This window comes from Anabrus simplex, chromosome 1 (genome assembly GCF_040414725.1).
Source record: "Anabrus simplex isolate iqAnaSimp1 chromosome 1, ASM4041472v1, whole genome shotgun sequence".
In the NCBI taxonomy this organism is placed as follows: domain Eukaryota; kingdom Metazoa; phylum Arthropoda; class Insecta; order Orthoptera; family Tettigoniidae; genus Anabrus; species Anabrus simplex.
The window spans coordinates 253,827,996-253,849,564 of NC_090265.1; the positions used below are offsets into that span (position 1 = coordinate 253,827,996).

A 21,569-nucleotide genomic window follows, 5' to 3' on the forward strand; every position below is an offset into this window, starting at 1 on the left:
CTCATTGAAGATAGTGCTCTGAAAATTGGGTCCTTAATCTGTACACTGTACCTATATCAAAATCTCTTTGCATGAGTGTGAAATAATAATAATAATAATAATAATAATAATAATAATAATAATAATAATAATAATAATAATAATAATAATAATAATAATAATAATAATAATAATAATAATAATACATTGTAATGCACTTAAAATTTTAAGATATCTTTTAGACAATATCAGTAGTGGAAAAAGATGCATGGACTGTTTTGGTGAAAATTTTTACTTTGTTAGATCAGTGATTACATGAGACAAGCCATTTTCATTCCATCTTTTCCTGTGAGTAAGAAGTTACTCTTAACCTTCTTGTTCAAACTAATTAAATCTCTAGGTAGGACTTTTACATGTGATGTATTTTTCCATGTTTCTTTCTCCCTACGGGGATTTATGAAGTGTGATCAACTAAAAATATTATTTAATTAATTTTAAAAGTACAATTGTATTTGTTCAATGTAAATTCTTCATTTAGTTTGCTTTATTTTTCTGGCACATATTACTTAACATCTATTAATTATATTATGTTCTTTCAATTTTCCACTTCTGAAGAAGTTGTATACAGGGGGCTAAACATTCAGAAGAGTTTTAAAGAGTATTTCTTTTTTATACAAAGACAATCCAGAAAATAAGGTCTCCTATTTTTTTATATATACATAGACCTGTTTATTTCTGCAATGGTTTACATCATTTTACATCTTGAACATTTAGCTATTTTTCTACATAATCACCATTTCAGTCAATGCATTTTTGTAGACACTGTGACTGTTTTTTTATGTCCATGTCATACCAGCTCGCTGCCATGCTGTTCAGGAAGTTGTGAACCTTATTTTTCACCTTGTCGTTGGTGCTGGCACCCATCTTGCGCACACCTTCCGGTATTTCAACCTTTCCATTAAAATTCTGTGAGCAGCGCTTCGGAAAACTTCAGGGACCAAAGTGCAGAGATCATCCAGGGTGATCTGCTGATCTTCACTCTTGATTTGTTCAACCTTCATGACTGTCTCGACAGAAATTGATGGTCTCCCGTTCCTTTGTTCGTCGTAAATTTGAGTCAGACCGGCTGCAAACTCTCTACTCCACTTACGAACATTTTTGACATCCATGCACTTGGCGGTAACATCCAACGGGAGCTCCATTCTCAACGGCTGCTGAGCCAAGACTGAGTGTCTCAGCGCAGCGTGCGCATGTTTATATTCGAGCGCGGGAAACACTCTTCACAATGTTGTGACCAACAGCCACACGAACAGAGTTCTGTATTTATAAGAAAATAGGAGACCTTAGTTTTGGGATTACCCTCGTATGTACTGTACTGACGAGCTCTTATGATTACGTAATACAGTTAAACGTTGCTTAAAGCAGAACTTGAATAAAGCAGAAACTTGTCCACTATGGAAGTTTTTCTCGGTCCTGGTGAAGCTGTGGTTTTATAAAGTTCTTATTTTTGTATAATGCAGAATCTCCTCAAAGCAGAAACAGAAATTTAAAATGAAGGAATTCTTTAAAAACCACTTGTTCAATGTGGAAAATATTAGAAATTGATGTAGTCCTACATATGATATTTGTGCATTTCTGGTGCTGGTATGATCAATGTCATTGTTTGGATAAACTGACACACGTGTTTGGAGACAGTGATAATACGGATGGTGGAATGAAGTGCTAAAACTGCATCGGCAATATCCAACTAAAGCAAGCAAGAAATGTTCCCTACGAGACAGAGAACTTCATTCGAAGTGATGAATAACTTATGCACACCACATTTTCAAATCAACTACAGCCCTTCCAGCAGTGAGAAAGGCCAAGAAAGAGGACGAGATGGAAGAAGGAGACGACCAAGAAGATGAAGATGAAAACGAGATCCAAACCCATGAAAAGGCCCACAGTGCTTTTGTGACGTAAAGCAATTTGCCATTACATCTAACTCACTCTTCTTGAGCTAATGTACTCAGCTCAGGACTGCATTCAGAGAGACACGGTTACAAAGAAAGGAAACAAGTTTCTTTGTTTGATCTGTGGAAGAAAGATTAGTGTTGTGAAGTACTGTATAGAGTTTAATGATGGAAAGGAACGTACTGTATATCCAGTGTTCTGAAATAGTGTAATACAGTGTTGTGACAATGCCAAAATTATATAATGTGTATCATTCTGTTAATAATATTAAAGCACAGTAATAATAATAATCAACAAATCAGTGTACTACAGTACTAGGTACATCAATCTGGATAGCGGAGCATCATGTGTAGGCAGATACAGGTAAGCTCTAACAAATATTTAAAATTACTGTTTAAACCAATGTTTTGTGTAATGCGAAAACTTGTCTAATTCGGAAAATATTTTTGGACCCTTGCGATTCTGCTTTGAGCAAGTTTTACTGTAGCAATATTAAGCCATTGTCCAGCTCCTTGGCTGAACAATCAGCTTGAAAGTATTCAGTTCAGAGGGTCCCAGGTTTTATTCCCCGCCAGAACAGGGATTTTATTCGCATTTGGTTAATTCCCGACTTGGGAACTGGGTGTTATTTCAAAACACTCCCCTTTGTCTTGATACACACATAAAACACTACTCTACAATTCACCACAGAAACAGACAACAGTGAGTACATCCTTCTTAAAATTTCTAATGACAAAAGTATAGATGAAATTACAAATTTCCCTTCAAGGTAAATTGAAAAGTTGTACAGCCTCTGGCTAATGAGGAATACTTGTGAATTTTATCATGTATTAACATTCTCACTTAATGGCCACCTGTAGATCACAAGGGTACTTGTTGCAATCAGTAATCAGATAATGTAATGTGGAAAATAAAGTTTCACTTGTATTTCATATAGGATATAGGAATCATCATTGGCAGTAATGAAGGGTATCAGAACAGCTGAAATGAGGATAGGAACCAACTCTCACATAATATTCATCCAGACACAACTGGGGGGAAATAAGGTAATGTAGCTTATAACTTCAGAGTCTCTGCAGCACTTCTTGGTCTCACAAGGGAACATCCAAAATGGTGAAGTCGCCGATCGCGATGAAACTTAGCAAACACATTGAGGTACATGTAAAAACAATGCCAGCATCAATTTTAGGTGCCAACATTCATTAGCGCGTTAACTAAGGGGCCTAAAAGTTGCGACATTTCAAGTTCCGCGCGAACAGCGATGAATTCCTCCTGACCAATGCTTAGCCGGAACACTGCTTTGTGCCACACCTCTACTCCTCCTCCCCTCCGCCCCGCCTGGTTCAGCACCACTCGTTTCCCTCTCCCCGCGCTGCCGTCTGCTTAGCTATCGAACAGAACCTGTGCTACACTGCATACGCTATCAGCCTTCCTCATAGCTCTCCCTTGGAACTTCCACATTGTATAGGCAGTTTACATTTTATGAAATATTTATGAAAACGTTTGCGACGAGTCCTTAAAGGCAATGTCACTGAGCGTGTCAAAAATTATTTTTCATCTTCAAGCAAAGCACGGAAGTCACGGTGAAGAAGGTCCGCTGAACTTTCGGGAGCTGCAGCTTTATGACGCGATTGAGGGTGAGTGTTAAGCAGTCAACTATTGTCAAATAGGTATTGACGCTCATGGGGAGATGTCACACTGCGGACATAGGCCGTAATAACGTAGATTGAAGCGTGGTCTTTTGCGCTGCATGTGAAATTGTAGGTTTATGATATGTTGATACCGATAACTCTGTCCGACTCGCTGGCTGAACGGTCAGCGTACTGGCCTTCAGTTCAGAGGGTCCCAGGTTCGATTCCCGGCCGGGTCGGGGATTGTAACCTTAATTGGTTGATTCCTACGGCACGGGGGGCTGGGTGTATGTGTTGTCTTCATCATCATTTCATCCTCATCACGACGCGCAGGTCGCCTACGGGTGTCAAATAGAAAGACCTGCACTTGGCGAGCCGAACCCGTCCTGGGATATCCCGGCACTAAAAGCCATACGACATTTCATTTCATTACCGATAACACTCTTGTTGTTTTTAAACAAACAGTTGTGTTCTCCGTTGTCCCTGTCAATACATATACACATAACAACATGTATTTTAGTTATTTGTTTTATTTCTCCTCGCAACCGCGAGGAGAAGGGAGGGGAACATGCCGGGGAGAACCACTTGGAGGGTAAAAGGCAGTGCAGAGGGTGTCTCCAGAGGGAAGTGTGTGTGCCGGGTTAGCATTGGCCAGCAGGTATTCATCGCTGATCGCGCAGAACTTGAAATGTCGCAACTTTTAGGCCCCTTAGTTAACGCGCTAATGAATGTTGGCGCCTAAAATTGATGCTGGCATTGTTTTTACATGTACGTCAATGTGTTTGCTAGGTTTCATCGCGATCGGCGACTTCACCATTGTGGATGTTCCCTTGTCAGTTCGACTTTTACCTTTGAATGATGGTAGTAAACTCGTGTCCTCATCCCGAGGTGTGCAGCTCTTTTCAGGCACACTCCCAATGGAGGTGAGCTGCATGTACCATTTCAACCACATACCAGCCCTCCTGCCATTCTTAAATTTCTGGCGGTACCGGTAATCGAACCTGGGCCCCCGAGGATGGCAGCTAATAACACTACCGTTACACTACGGAGGCGGACATAAACTTGTGTCCTCATCCCGAGGTGGTGCAGCTCTTTTCAGGCTCACCCCCAATGGCGGTGAGCTGCATGTACCATTTGAATGATGGTGAGAGTGAAGGTAGTATGTAACCTGTGCAAAAATTTGATGTTGGATATTTGACACCACCCCTAGACACCAGAAAAGTGGATTTCACAACATAACTGTGATTTAAGATGTTTTGGGGGCTCCTTTTGAGGAGTTTTAACTGTGACCTTAAATGAAATGGCATTACATTACATGCTACATTTGAATCTGGATGAAAATTGTGAGCTACAGGGTTAATTCCTATTTTCATATTAAATGAGTTGTTCCCCTTTATCACAGACTGTTATTATTGTATGACATTTCTCTTACTCTGTGTATACCATAAAACATGTAACTGTGTACATTATGAATCCCTTATGATCCAGAATACATTTCTCACACTTTGTTCCACTACTCTCACAGCACTGCCATTACTTGGGCTGCTGCTACAAGGATAACTGTACTTGACCCACTAGCAAACATTCAAATTTGAGAGAGGCCAATTAGGTTTGCAGGACTTATATAGTCCTTATTATTCCATGTTCATTCATAACTGCTGCTCATTCCCATTTTCCTCCTTGTGAAAAAAGTTAGCAAATCATCAGCAGACTGCCAGTTGAGGCTTTCATGGACACAGATCAAATGGCACATTCTGGGCAAAATGCTGCACAAGCACACGGCCTAACAACCCAAAAGCTGGTTCTATTTTTGTGAGATTTCCATCAGTAGACTGATTGTTTGTTACCAGCTTTTCGTTATTAATTCAGTGCCTAAGTTTATACTGTATTTCCAAAAACTTTTCCTTTCAAAGTCATAATTTGTAAAATATCTGAAGATATCTCTTTATAACCTTGGTATAGCTCGCACCCAAAATTCATAAGGACTTTCAATGATCCCAGGTATCTGATGATTTATATCCGGGAGTTCCTTTCCATCTGGCATTTCAAAATTGAAATTCTGCATCATGGCAGCAAAGAACAGGAATAAATTCTGGCGGGCAAAAGTTTCTCCTGCACAAAGACGTTTGCCTGGAACAGATAACATATTGCGTTAAGTAGTTTCGTTAATACTCCATATTAAAAGAACTAAAGGATATGAAACAAAATCTACATTTCAGAACTGTGTGATATGAGGCAAGGATGCAATTTACTATCCATAATTATCAATAACTGAGGAAGATGAAAGGAGGGAAGCCACCAATGGTAGATGAGGTGAGTATGGAGATGGTGAGAGCAGCTGGACAGGTGGGAGAACAATAGCTATATCAGGTGATGACAGTTGACAGTTGTACAGAAGAAGACTAGAGGAAGGGAATAATTGTACTTATCCTGAAGAAAGGGAGTAGAAGAGAGAGTAAAAACTATTAAGGTGTCACTCTAATGTGTTGTTGTGTGAACATTTTTGAAAAGATTCTAAGAGGTAAATAGAAGGAGCATTGAGAGAAGAACAGTATCAGTATGGCTTCAGACCAGGAAGGTCCACAGTGGATCTCATCTTTGCAGTCAGACAACTACAATAAATATCGGAAAAATCTACTGATGGCCTTCGTGTATACTGCAAAGACGTATATGATAGTATATGCAGAAGCAAAATAGAATGCTCTGGTAAACAAACCTTACAAGTTTTACACTACATTCTTTTTCAAAGTTCCATTCTTTATATGCAATACATTTTTACAGTGTATTATTAACATTTAAAACATTAAATAGCAACATCTGCTTTAGCACTGCAGATGTGGCTTGTCACACTGCATCATCTGAAGGGAATATTTTTTCATGTAATTGCCCTTTCTTTCTTTTTTTCTTTTTTCTTTTCAGGTTTGGGAATGATCAGAAATCACATGGTGCTAAGTCTGGGCTGTATGGAAGGTATTCTAGTGATGTCCCACTAATACCTGCATTGCCACGGCAGCCGGGCATTATTCTAGATCAAAAACCAGTTTCTTATGCAAATACAGTATTTTCTTCTTCATGGCTCCACGCAAACGGTTCCTTAGGACATTTGCTTAACAGCCACCATTCACAGTCATTACATCTGGAACCCAGTGCTGTAGGATTATCCCCTGTACATCGAATAACAGTAGAAGCACAACTTTACTGGCCGAAGGAGCCATTCAAAATTTTTTGGGCAGAGGCAAACCCTCATGTTTCCAAACACTCAACCGTTGCTTTGTTATGTGGATCAATATGATGAATCTAGGATTTGTCACATGTCACAATTGAGGTTAGGAAATACAGTATTATCTTAGACTTTTCAATTGTGTTTGCACACAAATGAACTTGTCATTGCTTGTGCTCATCTGTGAGCTGCCTGAATACCCATCTGGAGCAAACATGATGCAGCCTTGCTAATGTTGATATCCATAACTGTCCAATTGCGCGTTGTCAATCACTTATGCATGGCCATCCTTAAAATGCCTCTACCAATGAAATACTGCAGTACAGCTGGATGTTTCACCACCATTCTTTCCAAGTTTAATTCAGAATTAAAAAACAAACCTCTGCTGTATATTTTCAGACACATCTTTCTTGTCTGCCACAACAACACTTACTAATTACTTTCGTGCACAACTCTTCAACTGAAGGAGCACAATGTTGATGTACTACATTTACCAAAATAAATACGGTGTTGTTGTATCTCATACAGGGAAATAATTTTTAAAATCCATCCTGAAAATTTTCAATCAGCTTACGTATATGGAGGAGAAAGGAGATGTAATCAGAGGAGTGTGGGTTGTATGAAGGTAGGAGAGAGAATAGATTGGCTAGAATAGAAGAATGGTTTCAAACAAGAAAGTGCACTCTCACCATTACTTTTAATTTTGATAATGGAGATTATAATGAGGAGAGTGACAGAGGAAATCAGGGAAGAAAAGATAAAAGCAGTCTGTTTGCAGATGATTTGATGGTGTGGAAAAATAGGAAGGAGGAAGTTCAGGAGCAATTGGATGGATGAGATGAAATACTCCAAGGATGTGGTATAAAATTTAGTATAAAAAAGAGTGAAATGGTGCTTACATTCACAAAGAAGGACAGAACAACAACTGGAGTAACATTTGTTGAGGAACAATTGAGGACGTGGAAATCTTCAAGAACCTAGGCAGCTTAATACAGGAAAATGGAAAAAATGGTAATAAATGAGCGGATGATACAAGCAGAAACATTCCTTGAATATGTCTGAAACCCTATAAATACATTTTTTGGATATACACTTGTAGATCACCTGCCTCCATACTACCACTAGAATCATAATAATTCTAAACATAATTGTGTCCTGCTTATTTCCACACCATTGAAAACACTCAGGCAGAATATGTCTTTCCATATAAACCATGCTGAATTTTTCACTGCTTTGTACAACTGAAGTAAGAAGAGTTTACTATCGGTTTCAGATAGCCTACCTGTTGAAATGAAATGGCGTATGGCTTTTAGTGCCGGGAGTGTCCGAGGACATGTTCGGCTCGCCAGGTGCAGGTCTTTTCAATTTGACTCCCGTAGGCGACCTGCGCATCATGATGAGAATGAAATTATGATGAAGACAACACATACACCCAGCCCCCGTGCCAGCGAAATTAACCAATGATGGTTAAAATTCCTGACCCTGCCGGGAATCGAACCCGGGACACCTGTGACCAAAGGCCAGCATGCTAACCATTTAGCCATGCAGCCGGACGCCTACCTATTTATACACTGCAAATATATCCTACAGTGGGTAACTCACAATAAAGTTTAGAATAAATTACACGTTACCAGAACATATAATTATTCATAAAATAATGTAGGCCTACTCAATTTTATTGCATTAAAATATAAAATTGATACTTTTCATCAGATTTTGTTACAGGAAAGGGGAAATATAGTCCTTTTGTGATGAACTCTAGTAAGAAGCCATTCAAGAAATTCAAGTCTAATGATAGATTACAGGGTCAAAGAATCCTCTCTTTTAAGCTTACTAAATTTATCACATACCAGCTCCAAATGGTAAAGTGTAATCCTTCTTCTTCAGGAGACCTTTTTCATCCAGGAACCTTTCTGGTCGAAATACTTCAGGGTCGCCCCAGAAATCTTTGTCCATATGCATGCTCCACAAGCATGTTATCATCATGGTATTCTGAAAACCGATAATTGAAAGTTATTTAATGTATGTTCAGTACCTTATGCAGTATTAAAGAACATTTTTAAAAGTAGGGTTATCGTATATGAAATGAATGCAGCCTAATTCAAAATATAGAGTGAAACTATAATGTCACGAATGTTTATTGGCCATAGGCCTACTGGAACAAGATTATTCACTAACAAGTGGCAAGCATGGAATACTTCCTTTTATTTAGACACAATTAATTGATAATCAAGGTGATGTTGATGATGATGGTTATCATCATCATCATCATCATCATATATATAATTCGCTGGGGCCATCAAGGACCACGTTAAGTCTTGTTGCATTTGACACTGAACTTGGCCTTCTTTAGAGCCCAAATTTCCCTCATTCTTTGTGAGTGGGCCTGCTTACGCTCCTCTGTCCAAGGGGCACCATGTCTTCTCTTCGGTTGCTCGTCTCGGTTTAGCCCGTTCGTCAATATTTTCTTGCGGAAGAGATCTCTGTTAAGGGCGCCTTCAGCTGAGATATGTAGCATTTGCAGGTCTTCTTTGGTATTTCTAAACCAGGGAATTGTGGTTTTGGGGTTTGAATCAAAAAAGTGAAAGATTCCTTTAGTTAACTTTCTTCCGTCCATTCTTTTCAGATGACCGTAAAATCATGCCCATCTTTTTCTGATTGTGTCGGTAATTTTCTCTATTTTGCTGTAGACTTCCTTGTTGGATCTCTTTTGATGGATTCCATTTCTGTACTTTGATCCCAAGATTACTCTCACAATTTTGCGTTCTCTTTTCTCCAGTCCTTTGTTGGCATTTAGAGACAGGGTTTCGGCAGCATATAGAACTACTGGCTTCAGAACTGTTTCATAGTGACGTATTATTATTATTATTATTATTATTATTATTATTATTATTATTATTATTATTATTATTATTATTATTATTATTATTATTATTATTATTATTATTGTATGCACCTATATGACAACCTTCTTCAGATCATTCACTGAAGGTCAACTAGGTCAGTCTATGCACTACCGTACTCTTTATAATAGTGAATATATATTTTCCATGTAATCATATAGAAATTGTCTAACAAATAATTCTCATGGACCAAAACTTGAATTATATACCTAGTTACATATAACCAAACTACCATGTAAGTCTGAAGATGTCAAACTTTGGTCATAAAAGGTTGAGGTGCAGCTTATGTGCATGACCTTGCAAAAATGTTTTAATGTACCGTATTGTACATATTGGATATTCAAACATAGCGCATGTTTCTCATCTCAAAATATTTTAACAGATATTGTCAGTGTCTGACAATGAGAAGCAGTACAAGGATATTCTAGTGAGTTACAATGTACTGTAAATTCTTGGAATTTGTACCTAACTTTTGTTTATCCTGTTAGCAGTTGTTATCATGTAATAATGTTCATTTCTTGCTGCTCAAATGGTCACTTAGAGGAAAAAAAACCATCAACTAGAGTAGGAATTTGGCATAGTTACAATGCAAGGTTCAAAATAGCATTTGTGTTATATGTTAAAGGAACAAGAAGATCAGAAGAAGATTAAATGGCAACATTGGGTCACATCAGAACAAAAATGGATGAATTCCATTTAAAAATAACAACTAACTGGTACCTATACAGTGGAACCTCGATTATCCGTTCCCAGAAAATACGTTTTCCCGGAATATGCGTTCAAATTACGTGGTCCCGCGAGCATCGTAATTAAATCACGTTGTAAAAGTCCCGCATTATCCGTTCCTCGAAGAAACGCTTTCCCGGATCAACCGTCCAGAAATTTCAGTCTCATCAACGCTAAATCCTCGATCAATCGTTTTTTAATAAACTGTATCTCACGAAAGGATGGCTATGGCATATTTATGGATCTTGGCGTTAACGCCCCGTCACTGCGATAATTAAAGCAAGTACTGTACTGGTACTAGAAAAGCGATCGGCGGTGAACTTGCATAAGAGACCATCTTAGCATCGCATTCGGGTGGTATTGTTGAGAGAATCTCGGAAAATCATAAAGCAGAGGGTGCCCACAACAATATTGCAAGGAGACACGGCACATTTCGACAGCTCTGCTTGAAGACGGAACGAGTTTCGTCAAATGTTCGCACTTATAAAACGTCCATATTATGTCCAGGGTTAGATGTTTATATTTTTACATTTTTTCGAACATACTGCCGAAGAGGTTTTCGGCACTTTGCTCAGGGCACTGCAGAGTAACTGGGCTTTCAGGCAGGAATCGAAACTGCTCCTTCTTAACACAAATTCAGTACCTTTTGATATCATCGTACATGATATGTTAGCGAGACCAAAACATATGTTGCACCCTACATTAAAAAAAAAAAAAAAAAAGCCATGGGAGGTCCTGATGTAAGACTGGGAATGTTACGTTTTCGTGTTAAAATACCAAAAACTGCAGTCGTTTTATTTGCGCACGTTACATTTTAAATGGTTGGTATCATTTCAAACTCGTACCGACATGTGCAGCGAGCGCGCTTTCCAGATGACCTCAAGGTCACGAATAACCGTAATTTCTGAAGTTTTTACATTTCTTTTATCTTTCCAATTTGATTGGATTTGTGACGCGCAGAATTGAATATAATGCATTCGAGAACTTTTAAGAATCGATACTTACATTCGAAACCATGGTTTTCGAGTTCAACATAACCTTTAAAAGTCGATGTAGGCCTAATTTGCGCGGTACGAAATTTCCAGGAACTGACTACGATAGGTATACCGGAGACCAAATTACAATGAAAGATTAAGAAATGAACGGATTTCGCCATCATTTTGGGTGCTTTTGTATCTAATAAGCTTTATTTTATTAGATGAGAGAATTAAAAACTACTTGTGGTCGATTGTCGTTTGGCTTGGCGTTATTAGATTTTTCGAAGTTTGACTAGCCTAATCAAAGGTGCTGAACTGAAAGAAGTTTTCACGGGAAACTGACGAAGATTCCCCTGTAAAATTGAATATAAAGTACCGAGATTTTGAGCTCGCGTACCGGTAATTAATGCGGTTTCGCGGTCTAACATGCCCGCCTCTCATCCAGAGGGCCCGTGTTCGATTGCGACCAGGTCAGGCAATTTTACCTGGATATAAGTCTGGTTCCAGGTCCACTCAGCCTACGTGAATACCTTTAATTGTGGAGCTATCTAATGGTGAGATGGCGACCCCGATCTACAGAGTCAGGAATATTTGCCGAGAGGATTCGTCGCACTGACCATGCGCACCTCGTAATCTGCAGTCCTTCGGGCTGAGCAGCGGTCGCTTGGCAGGCAAAGTCCCACTGGGGCTGTAGTTTGGTTTGGTTTAGGAGTTTTTGTGAGATTATAATTATACATATTTAATTTTTGTGATGTTTAGCAAAATTGTTGATGGTTTTCATTCATTCCCGGATTTCCCGTTTTCCCGTGTTGTACGTTTTATTTTCATGGTCCCTCGAAAAACGGAGAATCGAGGTTTCACTGTATTTGTTACCGGTATCCATTCAATGGTTTTATACTTATTTTATCTCATTTATGATGATTTACCATAATAAATGATGAATGTATTGAATTATAATTCTATAGTTCTTTCCTAAGACCATACAATTTATAAAAACTGACTGTTTGACTCCCTTCAGTTCCTCTTTCTCCTTCTTTTCCATTTCCTCCTTCAGATTTTAAAGTACATCATATGCCTGTGAGGTTTATTTTTAGACCAGTATGGTAAGTAAAATACCTTTTAAAAGAATATATAGTACGGTATATCACCAATAGGCAAAGTGTGGAGTAAAAGAATCATTACCGGTACCATACACATTGATTCTCTTTATGTCTTCATCTTTATCTATTGATATCTTCTGGGCTGTTATTTAGGCAAAGATGTCTTATAAATGTTTCCGTTGAGTTTAAAAATCACTTACTTTAGGAACGAAGTAGCCTCGAAAGTAGGTGTCCTCTGTTGCTCTGTGTGGGACAGAAATTGGAGTGAGTGTAGTTCTTCTCATAGATTCCCTCAGTGTGGCTTCTGTATACGGCAAGCTGCAGACAAACAATTGATCATAATACTGAAGATAGTACATGAAGGAAGGTATCATATTTAAGAAATAATGACGATGATAATGTGCACACAAGATCTGGGATCTGGGAAGAATGTCTCAGTCACACATGATACCAGCTTTGCTGAAATTAGCTGTCCAATGACGAAAACATCAGAAGCCTGATCTACAGCTGGCATGCTCATGAAAGAAAAAAAAAAAAAAAGTGACATTCAGCCATTTGATTACCTAATTAATCTTAAATGTCTGTCCAACCCTTGTCCCGTTTCTCTACAGGGTCGGTATGAGGTGAGATGAATCTGTCATGGCTGGTTTTTATGACTGGATGCCCTTCCCAACATCAACCTCATCAAAGGAGTTCAAGAGATAAAATGAATGACGTGATGATAGTAGAAAGGGAGAGGGTGAAACCTGGTGCCGGCACATAGCCTACTCTTATCGAATAGCAATAAGGGGTCTGCTCAAGGCTTAACGTCTCCATCCAACGGACGAATCACCATCAACAGCGTCATTTGCCCTCACTCCATATGAGCACTGTGGAGAGCTTTGGAATTTAATTCAGGCTTTTGGCATGCAATCTAATGAATATAAATTGTATACCACCACCTTCCCTACCATGTTGGCCAATATTCTGATGGTGAAAATTTTTTTGACCAACAGGACTCGGTGTCAGACTGTTTAGACTTCAATGTCTTAACGATCATGGCCACCAGGCAGACTACCTAATTAATCTTAAATAAAAGTTAATATTCAAACAGCCAATAGCAATTCACAGCTTCAATATTTATGTTTCAAACTTTTATACTGTAGCTTCTCTTTTCCCTATTTTTATTATACAGTATTTATCATTGGGGCCTGGGTCTTTATGTGATATCAAAGTGCACAATTTACTTAAAAATCTAGTAAATATCAGTGAAATATATTAATAAATATGTCATATTCATAAAATATGTAGTAGTACTGGTATTAATCTATATATATAAAATAACTTGTCCTGACTGACTGACTGACTGACTGACTGACTGACTGACTGACTGACTGACTGACTGACTGACTGACTGACTGACTGACTGACTGACTGACTGACTGACTGACTGACTGACTGACTGACTGACTGACTGATTCATCATCGCCAAGCCAAAACTACTGGACATAAAGAAATGAAATTTTGAGCATGGATTCATATTACGATGTTGGTGCTCGCTAAGAGAGGAATTTTGGATATTCCTTTGCTAAGGGGGTGAAAAGGGGGTTGAAAGTTTAAAATGAGTGTATCTATATCTCAAAACTTTAAAAGTTTACAGACGTAAAAATTGGTATTTAGATTCTTCTTTAAAAATAAGGAAACACGCATTTTTTTGTTTTCAGAAAATCCCAATAGGAGGGGTGAAAAACGGTGTAAAAGGGGTTGAATGCCTTTAATCAGGATACCGGTACATATATCTCAGAAAATGAAGATATTACAGACCTGAAAATTGGTACTTTTGATCTCTTTTAAAAATAAAGAAACAGGTTGTTTTTTTTGGAAAATCCAATTAATGGGAGGGTGAAAAGGGGGGAGAATTTTTAAAATGAGTGCATCTATATCTCAAAACTTTTAAAGTTTACAGATGTAAAATTTAGTATTTAGAATCTTCATTAAAAATAAAGAAACACGTATTTTTTTGTTTTCAGAAAATCCCAATAGGAAGAGTGAAAAGGGGTGAAAAATGGGTTGAATGCCTTTCATGAGAATACTTATATCTCAGAAAATGAATATATTACAGACCTGAAAATTGGTACTTTTTGTCTCTTTTAAAAATAAAGAAACACGCATTTTTTGTTTTTGGAATATCCAATTAATGGGAGGGTAAAAAGGGGGGTGAATTTTTAAAATTAGTGCATCCATATCTCAAAACTTTTAAAGTTTACAGATGTAGAAATTGGAACTTAGAATCTTAATTAAAAATAAAGAAACACGTATTTTTTTGTATTCGGAAAATCCCAATAGGAGGGGTGACAAGGGATGAAAAATGGGTTGAATGCCTTTAATGAGGATACTTATATCTCAGAAACTGAAGTTATTACAGACCTGAAAATTGGTGTTTGAGATCTACTTTAAAAATAAAGAAACACATATTTTGTTTTGTTTTTGAAAATCCAATTAATCGGGGGGTGAAAAGGGGGTGAATTTTTAAATTGAGAGTATCTATATCTCAAAACTTTTAAAATTTATAGATGTAAAAATTGGTATTTAGAATCTCCTTTAAAAATAAAGAAACACGTATTTTTTGTTTTAGGAAAATTCCAATAGGAAGGGTGGAAAAGGGTGAAAAATGGGTTGAATGCCTTTAATGAGGATACTTATATCTCAGAAACTGAAGTTATTTCAGAACCTGAAAATCGGTGTTTGGGATCTCCTTTAAAAATAAAGAAACATGTATTTTTTGTTTTTGGAAAATCCAATTAATGGGGGTGGGGGATGAAAAGAGGGTGAATTTATAAAATGAGTTATCTATATCTCAAAACTTTTAAAGTTTATAGATCTAAAAATTGGTATTTAGAATCTCCTTTAAAAATAAAGAAACAGGTATATTTTTGTTTCCGGAGAATCCCAATGCGAAGGGTGGAAAAGGGGGAAAAGGGGGTTGTATGCCTTTAATGAGGCTACTTATATTTCATAACCTGAAGATATTACAGACCTGAAAATTGGTATTTGGGATCTACTTTAAAAATAAAGAAGCAGGTATTTTTTCATTTTTGGAAAATCCAAATAATGGGGTTGAAAAGGGGGTGAATTGTTTAAATGAGTGTGTCTACATCTTAAAACTTTAAAAGTTTACAGATGTAAAAATTGGTATTTAGAATCTCCTTTAAAAATATAGGAACGCGTATTTTTTGTTTTCTCTAAATCCCAATAGGAGGGGTGTAAAATGGTTGAATGCCTTTAATGAGGATACATATATCTCAGAAACTGAAGATATTACAGAACTGAAAATTTGTATATGGGATCTCCTTTAAAAATAAAGAAACACGTATTTTTTGTTTTTGGAAAATCCAATTAATGGCGGTTAAACCGGAGTGACAAATTGGGGTGAATTTTTCGAAAGACTATATCTACAGAATATCTGAGAAAGGTAAAATGTTACAGGCGTAAAAAGTGGGTATTTGTAATTTCCTGTAAATGTAAAGAAACACAGGTGATATGTTTTTGGAAACTCCCCTTAAGAGGAAATAAAAAGGGGTGAAATTTTAAAATGAGAATTTCTGAAGTATATATAAAAAACTTAACATGTTACAGAAGTGAAAATGGTATTTTTTATTCTATTAAAAATAAAGAAACATGTATTTTTAGTTTTCGGAAATACCACTTGGGTGGAGGGGGGCTTAAAAGTGACTGAAAATGGTGTTGATTTCTTTTAATTAGGCTACTGATATCTCAAAAATGAAGATGTTACAGACGTGAAATTTGATATTTGGAATCTGCTTTAAAAATAAAGAAACACGTATTTTCGGAAAATCCAATGAAGGGGGTGGGTTGAAATAATTGAAAAATTAATTGACTTAATTGTATGAGAATACATGCATCTAATAAATATACAGTTGTTACAGACGTGAAAATAGGTATTTGGATTTCCTTTAAAAACAAAGAAAAACGCATTTGTGGGGGGGGGGGGGGGGGAAACAATCTTCGGGGCGGGAGTGAAAAGGAGTTGAATTCCTTTCACGAGGACACATAAATCAAAAACTGAAATAGTTAGAGTCGTGATAATTGGTTTTGGAAGATCCTTTACTATTAAAGAAACAAGTAATTTTTTGCCGGAAAATTCACTTGGGGGGGGGGGGTGAATGGAAGTGAAAAATAGTTAATTATTTTTATGGGAATACTTATATCTCAAAACTGAAGGTAATAGACGTGAACATTTGTGTTTGGAATCTCCTTTAAACATAAAGAAACACGCCTTCTTTTAATTTTTTGGGGGGTAAATAAACTTAACGGCGGTGGGGTGTAAAAGGAGGTGAGACCAATTGATTTTACTGTTCATAATGTACTTATAAGGAGCCTCCGTTGCTCAGGCGGCAGCGCGCCGGCCTCTCACAGCTGGGTTCCGCGGTTCAAATTCCGGTCATTCCATGTGACATTCGTGCTGGACAAATCGGAGGCGGGACAGGTTTTTCTCCGGATACTTCGGTTTACCCTGTCATCATTCATTCCAGCAATACTGTCCAATATTTAATTTCATTTGTCATTCATCGCTCATTGCCCCAGAGGAGTGCTTCGGCAGCCAGCACAATTCCTACTGTCGCCACAGGATGGGGCTTTATTCATTCCATTTCTGACCCTGTCGAATGACTGGAAACAGACTGTAGGTTTTCGATGTACTTATTCTGATCATAAACCGATCATTTTTAATCTTTCCTGGGTTCGATTTCAACAGCCATCTTTTCCTTTGGAGAACGTTCTTAGATTACAGTAGAATCTCCTGGCAAAAAATAAAAATAAAAATTTAAACACATTTGAAATAAACGATAGGAATGAGATTGACCGTCAAATTGTTCACTTCTATAATAAGGTCAATAATGCATGGAAGTATGTCATTCGTATAGCCAGAAATCCTGCACACTTGCCTACGCGTGACAATGGTGCTGGTCACATTGCCAACAATGACAATGGCAGCAGATGCAATTTACCACCAAGTAGCGGTCTTGCATCTTGCTGTGGGGTCCAGAACATCTAATAATAATAATAATAATAATAATAATAATAATAATAATAATAATAATAATAATAATAATAATAATAATAATAATAATGTTCTGGACAGTCGTCAAATTGTGCGGACTGCGCTGGAAACGGGTCCTGGCCTGGTAATGACTACGAATACAGTCCAGCCGCGGGTTCAGTACCGCCAAGGCACCCAAGACGACACCACGCCATATCTCCTTCAGGATTTGATCCATACTAAAAATGCTTATAGGAAAAGATGGCAAAGATTTAGGGACACAACTGACCGTGTGGAATACCTAGACCTACCCCGGGAAGTATGAAATCGATTGCTCCAAAGAAAGATTGAAAAATATGAGGAACTTTGCCGTAATCTCTCAGAAAACGAGTCAAATCGTGAATTTCGGGGGATTATATATAGAACGTTAAGCATTCAATTATAAATTCAGTATAATACCGTAGCAAAGCACGGGTATCTTGCTAGTACACTATATTTACAAAAATGTTTGTGCATTACTTTTATTATGACTTAGGGTTAAGATATCAGACAAAATTGTTTTATATACCTAGATATTTTACAACAAAGTTATCGTTGTTGCTTTAGATAATTTACATAGTCTACTGTTCTCTAATTTTGACAGTAAGTTACTAAATAATCAAATTAAAGGCATAATCAAAATACTTCAAAAATGTAAAAGGAATATTATGCACTGTAAATCGCAGAGAGTGTGTGTCCAACCTTTGTCCTGCTTCTCTGTGAGGTCGAGTATGAAGCGAGATGAATCTTCGTAGCAAGTTTTTACGACCGGATGCCCTTCCAACCTAGCCAGAGGACTTGATGAGGTGAAATGGACGTGATATATGGTAGTAGGAAGGAAGAGGGTGAAACTCAGCATGGGGAACATAGCCTACTACTGTCGAATAGCATCAAGGGGCCTGATGTCCATCAGACGGATGAATCACAATCAACAGCACCATGTGCCTTCACTCCTTATGAACACTGCGGAAAGGTTTGGAGTTAAATCAAGGCTTTTGACACTCAATCTAGTGATTAAAAATTGTATATCACCACCTCTCCTACCCTGCAGACCAACATTCTGATGATGAAATTTTTTCGATCAACGGGACTCGAAATGGCTAACCATAGTGTTGGACTACATATACTTGACGCCTTAATGGTCATGGTCATCAGGAAGTCTGCACTGTAAACGAGGAGTATTTTACACAATACACTGTTGTAGCTAATTTCCTGTTGCCCTCATGCCCTGAAAATTAAATAAATAAGCGTTACTAAATCAGGTTAATATTGTTTATATGTTCAAAAATGTTACATTCTTCACATAATATGTAATATTACTTCTTACTTTCTTAATCTGTTTTCCCTCTAGGGTTGGTTTTTCCATCGGACTCAGCGAGGGATCCCACCTCTACTACCTCGAGGGCAGTGTCCTGGAGCGTGAGACTTTGGGTTGGGGGATACAACTCGAGAGGACCAGTACCTCACCCAGGTGGCCTCACGTGCTATGCTGAACAGGGGCCTTGTGAGGGGAGGGGAAGTTTGGAAGGGATAGACAAGGAAGAGGGAAGGATGCGGCCTTGGCTTTAAGTTACCATCCTGGCATTTGCCTGGAGGAGAAGTGGGAATCCACAGAAAACCACTTCAAGGATGGCTGAGGTGGGAATCGAACCCCCTCTACTCAGTTGACTTCCCGAGGCTGAGTGGACCCCGTTCTAGCTCTCGTACCAATTTTCAAATTTCGTGGCAGAACCAGGAATTGAACCCGGGCCTCTGGGAATGGCAGCTATTCACACTAACCACTACACTGCAGAGGCAGCTATGTAATATTACTAAGAAGTAAAAAAATACGGTATGTAAAATGAAACCCAAGTACTCTATAACCATATCAGAACCACAAATCATCAACATCTTTCATTTTCAGTGGTTTACAAGTAGAGGAATGAAATATGTAATTATGTAAGAAGCCAGCCCTTACTAATCATCATTCCACATTTTAAAATCATCTTCATTTACTACATCAAGCATAAATGTTTTAACCTTTTAACTCTGGTGGACTGCTGTAGCAGTTGGGAGAGAGTCGTGCCAGGTAGCCGGTGGACGGTTGTAGCCGTCATGCGAGAGCGATGCCACATGGCCGGTAGACTGCTATAATAGTCATGTGTTGTTTGGCTTTTCTGTATTTCTCTATGGTAGACTGCAATGATCTCCATGATATCTAGCAGTTGTCTTGCGATTCTATGGTTCCTAGTACAGTCACCAGATGTCAGGGGCAACCACTTAGTAGGTAAGGGTTCGAGTGACCTTCACGCTTGTCATTTACCATATAATTAGAACCCTGCACGGATGCGGATATCCATCCGCGAAGTTAGTGTCTTGGCGGATAATTTTGCTGATAATTTCTAAATAATGAAGTTTATTGATTTTCATTCAGGTACACTCTTGTTTTTGACATTGGTATGGTAGAATAGTGATATATATAGAGCCTTGAGATGATAAAGCCGCAAATCTGACCTAGGCCAAACAGACTCCTGCCCACAATTAATGAAAGGAAGGAAAGTTCAATACGTCGGTAGTCGTCGCAAGAGAAAATCCCTCATAAACCTGTGACTGTAGGGGTTTTGGTGCCAGGGGTCAGGCGTATTGTATTATGTTAACAGACCTATCAGTTTCAGTACCTTGGATGTAATATAATGTAGTTAAATATTTAAAATATCCGCGGATAACCATTTTGCGGGTATGGATAACCATTCGCTGATGCGGATGCAGGTGCGGATGAAGGAAGTGTGGATGCAGAACGGATGCAGGTATTATTTTGTATATCCGCGCAGAGCTCTACATATAATTGCTGTTCACTGCCACTGCATTAGTGCTTCTATAGGTAGCTTCAATTCATTGTGAAGGGCAAACCAATGATGACGATGATGATGATGATTTCATAATGTATACTGCAGAAGAAGCTCTTATCCTCATAATGGTAGCGACTTTTAAGAAAATGAAGATGGGAAGGATTTAATTCTGTCACCAGTGCCGTGTCCAAAACCACAGATCTAAAAGAAGGATGGGAAGCTTTGCAAGAATGAAAATGGCTAATTAATACATGTGCAAATATATTTGACTGAACTATACATATATTCTGTAACAGTCAACCTGTCGTGTCTTGACTACGTGAACAAATGCGAGTAAGATAATGGAGAGCAGAAAGTATCCTGTACAGCGAGTAGTGGTAGTCAGTGTCAGCACTTGTTCTCGATGCCACGCATCTGCTCTTGCTTTGCCAGAATGAAAAGGTTAAGGGTTTATTTAGTGCATTGGTGTTGGTCCAAAGAATTTTAATGCAGTTGCAACCATTTAGTAAGGATGGTAGTAAGTAGGACCAGATAGGACATAATAAAAGATAAATTTCAACACAATATTTATGAATACCACAAGAATATTAGAAGCAGGTATTTTACTGTAAATGTTGCAGTTGTGTCAAGATGCAAGTGGACAAGGCAAAGTGGTTTGACATTGAGCAGAGACTAAGACAGGGGAGAGTACTGTCACTTTTTCTCTTGCAATTGATGATATAAGGAGGACAGCAATAACAGCTTATGGAATTAGAAGAATAAATGAAATGTTATTGTGATTTGGAGTAAGGATGAAGCAAAAGGCCAAGAGTAGCTTGACGTAGTAAATGAGGAAGATTTAGTGATAATAATCATTATGATGAAAAAAGGAAAGAGAGAAGAAAGATAAGGTATAAAAATCAGAAATAAAAAAATACTGAAGATGTGAAGGCCTTCTAGTACTTAGGGAATCTATATTTATATTGTACTTGTGCCTGCAAAAATTGCAACGTGAAATATTTTAGCTTAGAACATTGGCTGGTAATGTTCTTGCTCTACATAGTATATGTGCTGTGGGTCAGTAATTCTTTAAAAATATTATCACATAGTGGTTTTCGCTGGTGTAATGACGATATAAAAATACATGTATGTGTGTATGTAAATTCCACATTTCCTCCTAAACCACTGGAGCAATT

General features: G+C 37.9%; 1 protein-coding gene across 1 annotated transcript in view; it reads right to left on the minus strand.

Annotated features, from left to right (window-relative positions):
* Positions 1–5,293: 5,293 nt before the first annotated feature.
* LOC136862913 (probable cytochrome P450 304a1) overlaps positions 5,294–21,569 on the minus strand; it is a 65,537-nt gene continuing 49,261 nt past the window's right edge. Inside the window, exons 7-9 of the mRNA XM_068225812.1 lie at positions 12,690–12,807; positions 8,634–8,775; positions 5,294–5,693 (exon numbers count right to left, since the gene is read on the minus strand). Of these exons, the coding sequence (XP_068081913.1) occupies positions 5,509–5,693; positions 8,634–8,775; positions 12,690–12,807 (445 nt within the window). The 3' untranslated portion in view covers positions 5,294–5,508. The remainder of the gene's footprint in view (positions 5,694–8,633; positions 8,776–12,689; positions 12,808–21,569) is intronic.